The sequence below is a fragment of the Pseudorca crassidens genome, chromosome X (assembly GCF_039906515.1).
Source record: "Pseudorca crassidens isolate mPseCra1 chromosome X, mPseCra1.hap1, whole genome shotgun sequence".
Taxonomy (NCBI): Eukaryota; Metazoa; Chordata; class Mammalia; order Artiodactyla; family Delphinidae; genus Pseudorca; species Pseudorca crassidens.
Window position 1 is genome coordinate 83,641,296 of NC_090317.1, and position 6,850 is coordinate 83,648,145.

The 6,850-nt window shown below is 45.4% G+C and overlaps 1 protein-coding gene across 2 annotated transcripts; it reads left to right on the forward strand.

The window, feature by feature from the left end:
* The first annotated feature begins 3,285 nt into the window (after positions 1-3,285).
* Positions 3,286-5,042, forward strand: LOC137216338 (spindlin-2). Of its 2 annotated transcripts, none has more exons than XM_067722285.1 (2): positions 3,286-3,488; positions 4,094-5,042. In XM_067722285.1, exon 2 carries the CDS (start codon positions 4,096-4,098, stop codon positions 4,870-4,872), a length of 777 nt encoding a protein of 258 aa, XP_067578386.1. In that variant the 5' UTR covers positions 3,286-3,488; positions 4,094-4,095; the 3' UTR covers positions 4,873-5,042. The 2 variants fall into 2 exon arrangements, with proteins under 2 accessions (XP_067578386.1, XP_067578387.1); XM_067722286.1 differs by lacking the exon at positions 3,286-3,488 and adding an exon at positions 3,531-3,641.
* The last annotated feature ends 1,808 nt before the right edge of the window (positions 5,043-6,850 follow it).

Below are 6,850 nucleotides of genomic sequence, written 5' to 3' on the forward strand. Positions count from 1 at the left end.
GCCAGTAATCCCAGCTCAAGTCAGTCTTTAGATGGACAACTCTACTGGGTGTCAGTCATAGTGAGAAGTTGCCATTATTCCCCAGTGCAGCAAACCAAGGAAAGTGAGGAACTCAATATGATATGACAAGGAAATGGAAGTTGGGGGCATCAATAACTTTCCCCCTTTCTTAAAGATCACTGTAACTGTGCTGCCTAAAATCTTGTGTTTTAAAAGTAGAGTGCTGGGCTTTCCTGGTGGTGCAGTGGTTGAGAGTCCGCCTGCTGATGCAGGGGACACAGGTTCGTGCCCCAGTCCAGGAAGATCCCACATGCCGCGCAGCGGCTGGGTCCGTGAGCCATGGCCGCTGAGCCTGCGCGTCCAGAGCCTGTGCTCCTCAACGGGAGAGGCCACAACAGTGAGAGGCCCGCGTACCACAAAACAAAAAAAAAAGAAAGTAGAGTGCTAGGCCAGTGACCAAAAACCTTAGATGTGGAATGGTCCTTGCTTTCTTCGAGATTGAGTTTGTACCACAGCTCCATACAATCCAATTATAAATGTTCAGCTCAAGGAATTTAACCAGAATTTGTTAATAGATGTATGGTCAAGTTAATACATGGAAAATGAAGAAAGTGCAGTCAGTTTTGAGATTTTCTGGGTGAATCTGAGGTGTAATAACTGTTTTAAAGGAGGACAAGAAACCTGAAAGTTGTGGTCAATGGGATCTCAAAGGCAACTGGTAAGATGTGGGAGTCAGTTTGAGAAATGAATAGATAAGGCCAAGATGAAAGAAAAGATAGCATATAAGAAATATATTTGGCCTTAAAAGCTTTGTAGTTTGGATAAAGCACAAGGTGGGATAAGTGAAAACAGTTGGGAAATGTAATACCTCAGTGATATTTAAGGGACCATTCCTGCACACTACATAGTTTCCAGCTGTAGTGGCACTGGAGAAATATTTTCTAGGACAACACCAAAGTCCTTCCTGTAGATACTTAGTGGGACTATTATCAAGTTCTTCCTGCATCAACTTTAATTCCCAAGAAGGTAGGTCGGTTAGGACTTGTTAGTTATTCCAGATTCCCTTGAAGACGGTGACCCTCAACAAAAGGAAATCAGAAAGCTGTGTTTTCAGGAGAGGATATTTGTGTTGGTTTCTAAGTACAGAGTGAACTTTGATGCCTTGGAGCATTTAACATACTAGTCTTACCCTACTGGTTACCCTTATGGGGTCAGATAATTCAAAACCATGAATATGAAAGGATAACTGTAAAAGAGGCTCGTTTGATTCTCCGTGAAAGATTTTCAATAAACGAAACTCAACAACAGGGGATGATGTAAATATACCAACAAGTTACAAAAATTTAGGAATAAAATTTTTGAAAGGGGATAAATTATTACTACCTCATCAAAGAAATATGAACAAATCTGCAATTACTTGGCAGTTGTATAGATCTAAGAGTAGTATCAGAGAAACACAAATTTTAGAATAATAAAAACTTTTAGATTGTCTTTCAAAGTAATAACGTCGAATTTCTGGGGACATTATTGATTACTCCAGTATCCATTTCAATCCTCCTTCATTGTATAGGACCTATGCAATTTTTGTGGGATTGACCCCAACCCCAACTTCGGGAGCGGCACTTGATTAGCATGAGCCAATTATTCAAACAGATTCACTTTGTTAATGTAATTGTTTCTGAAATAAGTATATAAAGTGAAACTAAAATAAGTGGACACAGCATTGTCTTTGGTCATAGTATAAGGACAGGCAAATGACCTATGAAGTTCCCAATCAAAGTAAAGCAAAATTTTGATCAAATTTGCTCTAAAAAGGTTTTCTTTGTCACTGGATATGAATAAGGGAGCATATAACTCCCAAAGTTGCTGACAGCCATATTGTAACATAAGCTTCAGAATGAAACTGACAACACAGAGAAAATAGAAGATGGAACAAAAGTAGGTTTCTGGTGACAGCATTGAATACATTCATTTATTAGGGCTGTCATAAAAAAGTACCACAGATTCAGTGGCTTAAACAAAACAAATTTATTTTCTCCCAGTTCTGCAGGCTATGAGTCCAAGATCAAGGTGTCGGCAGGGTTGACTCTTTTCTGAGGCCACTTTCCTTGGCGTTCCAGATAGCCATCTTCTCTATTTTCACATGGTTGCTCTTCCAGGTATGTCTGCATTCTGATCACCTCTTCTTATAAGGACACAAGTTATATTACATTAAAGCCTACCCATGCAACCCCATTTCACTATAAATACCACTTTAAAGACACTACGCCCAAATACATTCACATTCTGAGGTATTGGGGGCTAAGACTTCTACATACGAATTTGCAGGGGAAACGATTCAGCCCATAACAGTGAGCACTTAGATTAAGCCCAATCTGACATCTATAAGATTATTCAAATAATTACCCAATAAATTACTGTTATTTTAAATCAGTTTGAGATTGCTTTCCTACTGATATAACACCATAATAGTGATATTTTAAAGAATTACGCGATATGGTGGAAAAAAAACTATAAGTAACAAAAAGGATACAAACAAGATACAAAATAAATGTCACTTTATGCAAAACTAGATAATATTTGTTACAAATTGGAGTCACACACACAAAAAAACTCTTTAAGCTTAAAATAACTCACTATTTCTCCAAGCTAAGTCTCCAAATCTAAAAGAGCCTACACATGCGTTGGAGAAATTCTTATTATATGTATTTCTGTGTAGTCGTATACCAAAAAATATGCCTGTGTGTTATGTGATTGGGAAGAGGTGTGTATTTAGGATTATATATCAGTGAATATGAATATCAGAAATATACAGAAAAATATGTATGCACATAAATATATTTGTGTATGAATATAAAGGATTTCTGTATCCATATATGTTTTGTGTGAACTTGTGTGTGCAAAAAATATGAAGAACCTGTGAAAAATTAAGAGGCACCCAAGCAGGGCAGCTGAGGGGTGGAGCTAGAGAGCCTGAGAGGGTGGAGGTGGGAAGTACCTGCAGAGGAAAAGACCACCTAGAGTTTCCAGAGATCTAAATTTTGGAAAGGAGAGGAGCGGCCTAGGAGTGGCTCCGGGGCAATGGAGGCTGGCCGCATAGGGTTTAGGAGGAAGGGGAGGCCTCTTCACTAACAGGAAACTAAGAGCCTAGTCCTATGCAGAAAGAGGGAGGAGACTACTGCATCAGTAGCGGCTGGTGGGAGACCCATGTGCCAGAGAGGCAACCACCACAAACAAGGAGGCAGAGGGCCCTTGAGCCCAGCGCTGAAGACACCGCCCATCGCCATCCTCCTCGCCTACCACCCCCCCCCCCGACCTACTAAACACGCTCGCCGCCTAAGGATCCTCCCCTTCCAGCTCTTGCAAACACCCGGCTCCTCCGGAGCCTGCGGATCCTTCTTGGACGCAGGCTCACCGCAAAGGAAGCTGCGAGGTGCCCGATTTGCACACGTGAAGCCCGAGATCCGGGGCGGTGGACGCCAGGCAAGGCAAGGCCATTGGTGGGCGCTGGGATGGAGAAGGGGGATGGGATGGACTCCTGCAGGAGATAAGGGGTGGAGGCGGGCGCCGGGGTGGGAAGGGGGAGTGCAATGGGCAGTAGGAAAGGGGAATAGCGTAAGGAATCAGGCAAGACATTGAAGGTGAGCACGGAGAGGCGAGGGCGCTGGGGGCCAAGAAAGAGAGTGGGGGTGGACGGGGGCGTGTGGGTAGCAGACTGGGGTGCTCAGAGCAGGAGGACAGTGCATGCGGGTCAGGGCGGTGGAGGGACAGGGGTTTTGCAGGGGATTGAGAGTGGGCACCAGTGGCGGGTGACGGAGGCTGGGGTCTCTGAACAAGGAGGTAGCCCGCCCCCTCCTGCAGAGCTCCTAACCCCAGGCAGCACCACTGCCGCTGCCGCCTTCTCCCGCAACCTCAAGGAACCTAGAAGGGAGAGCACTTTCAGGCACACAGCCAGGATTTCCAGCATTGCTGCCAGGCTCATGGGGAAATTTTAGGCGCTGGCGCAGGGTACATGGAGACGACGCTGTCGGGAGAACTTCACCTTATGGCATATTGAATGTTCCTCTCTTCTCTTCTCTCCTCCTCCTTGCAGACATGAAAACCCCCAACTCGCAGGAGGCCGAAGGGCAACAAACCAGGGCAGTTGCAGGACGGGCCACTGGGTCTGCAAACATGACAAAGAGAAAAGCCTCCCAAAAGAAACAGAGAGGCAGACCTTCGTCCCAGCCCCGCAGGAACATCGTGGGCTGCAGGATTTCACACGGATGGAAGGAAGGCGATGAGCCCATCACCCAGTGGAAAGGAACCGTTCTGGATCAGGTGCCTATAAATCCTTCTCTTTATCTGGTGAAATATGATGGAATTGACTGTGTCTATGGACTGGAACTTCACAGAGATGAAAGAGTTTTGTCTCTTAAAATTCTTTCTGACAGGGTGGCATCATCTCAAGTCAGTGATGCAAACCTTGCAAATACCATAATTGGTAAAGCTGTGGAACATATGTTTGAGGGTGAGCATGGTTCTAAGGATGAATGGAGAGGAATGGTCTTGGCCCAAGCACCTATCATGAAAGCCTGGTTTTATATTACCTATGAGAAAGATCCTGTCTTGTACATGTACCAGCTTCTAGATGATTATAAAGAAGGAGACCTCCGTATCATGCCAGAGTCCGGTGAGTCTCCTCCAGCAGAGAGGGAGCCAGGAGGAGTTGTAGATGGCCTGATAGGTAAACATGTGGAATATACCAAAGAAGATGGCTCCAAACGGATCGGCATGGTCATTCACCAAGTGGAAGCCAAACCCTCTGTGTATTTCATCAAGTTTGATGATGATTTCCATATCTATGTCTATGATTTGGTGAAAAAGTCCTAACTGTTAGGGTAAACTTTGCCACATTTGTGAAAACAAATGTGTACTTTGTAGACATGCAAAATAATGTTACTTTTCAGTGTATTGAAAGTTTTAGGGTCCCTGTTAATCCGACATCTTTGCCAGCATAACTGTTGTTTTGTCCTGAAAAATACAAATTTATGTGGCCATGACATGCTGTGTGTAAGGAATTTGTCATGTTGAAATGATTGGGTGTGTTTGGTGGCTAGGGCATGAAAGGAAGGAACAGCTGTAAATTCAGGCTGTGAATAAAGTTCAGCTAGTATCATAATCAGTCATCTAAAAATGGAATAGGACTTAGCTGGTCTGGTCTAGGGAGGGGGGAGGAGAAGGAACTAGAGATGAGCTGTGGGGGAAGGGAGAAGGGGAGGTGGCTGCTTAGCAGGAGGTGGGGAGGGGTCAAAAATGGAGAGGCTCCCTAGCGGGTGGGATGACCTAAGAGGGGGAGGCACACAACTGGGAGGGGGTGAAGAATAACAGAGGGAGAGTGAGATCCTGAGGCTTAGAGGAAAACAGACAGAATAAATTGAGTAGAGAGGGACACAAGGACGTTTAGAAGAGATCCAGAGCAAGGGAGAGAAAGATGAAGTTGGCAGAGATCTGGGGAGAGGCTAAAAGGATACGCAAATGGAGTTCTATGCATGAGTGAGGGGCCAGAAGGGGAGGGACATCGAGGAAAGAGGAATTCTAAGATGAAAGACTGACAGAGGGAGTGAGAATACAGACAACAAGATATGGGGAGTAGGATCCATGAGAGATGGGAAGACCCAAGGAAAAATAGGACTTCTGGCAGTATCCAAATTGCCCTCCCTAGCTCTGTGCCCAAAGAAGGTGGCAACTGTCAAAGAAACCAGGTGGATTGGAGCTTCCCTAGGATATTTTGACAGGAATGTCTCAAGAGTTAAGCAGGAGCCAAGTTTATACCTAAAAGCCTTTTATAATATCAGGGAGTTCATGCCACACCCGCTGAGCAGAACCCAAACCCTCAGCCTAAACACACTAACATGGCACTCCATAAGCAGGGGCCTGTGGGCAGCTTCCTCGTATTTTCCAGAGGACCCAAGAGCAGTAAATCTCAGACCTGAAGGTCTTGGTTCCCTTCGCCTACACTGAATAAACGATTCTTGTGGGGAACAGGTCAGTGGGGTGCTCAGAACTTAAGAGATGTGCCACCTTGCATTTGGAAAGCATTTTATCCAGAAAAATGGAAACTTGCTAAACCCAGGTACAGCACTCTCCTCACTGTTCTTCCTCCTCCTGGATTATACCTGGCCTCCTTACAGAGGAGGGGCATCGGAGGATTGAGCTCATTGTTTCTCTCCCGGGTGTGGGGAATACTTGACTGTCCATGCTTCTTTCAGCAGTTGCCTAAAACCACAGGTGGCTCCACCCAGTGCTTCACCAGATGGAGGTCTGCTGCCTCCAGATGCCCCATTCTGGCTATATCCCGACAAAGCCAGTGGCTACTGGCCTTTCACAGGTACCTTCTGACCTGTCTTGCCCACTTCATGCACACGGGGAGCTGTGATGGAAATTTGTGCAGCTCTATTTCCAGGTGAGATAGATGGCATGCGCAGTTGGGTGGGGAGTTGTGACTTTGTATAACTAAGTCCTTCGACTGTATCGTACCACATAGGTGGTTGGTGGGGAGAGGGTGTTGTAACCCCCAATAAGTTCCCTCAGAGATACAATGTCCCAACACATGGGTCTTTGTCCTTCTCTCCTTCTTTCCTTTCCCTGGTCCAGCTGTGGAAGTTTCCTTCAAAACCCTCTCTCTGGTTTTCCCACTCCACACTTCACTGAAATATACCCCTACCCTCAAAGAAACAGTTCTGGTGACTACCCAATGCCCAGGTTTCCTTAACTCCAGGCATAGCAGGGAAAGAGGGAGGCAGGGAACTTCCAAGAGTTGAAAGAAGTTGGTAATTCCAGTTCATTCTCTCCACCCAACATGGCCTGA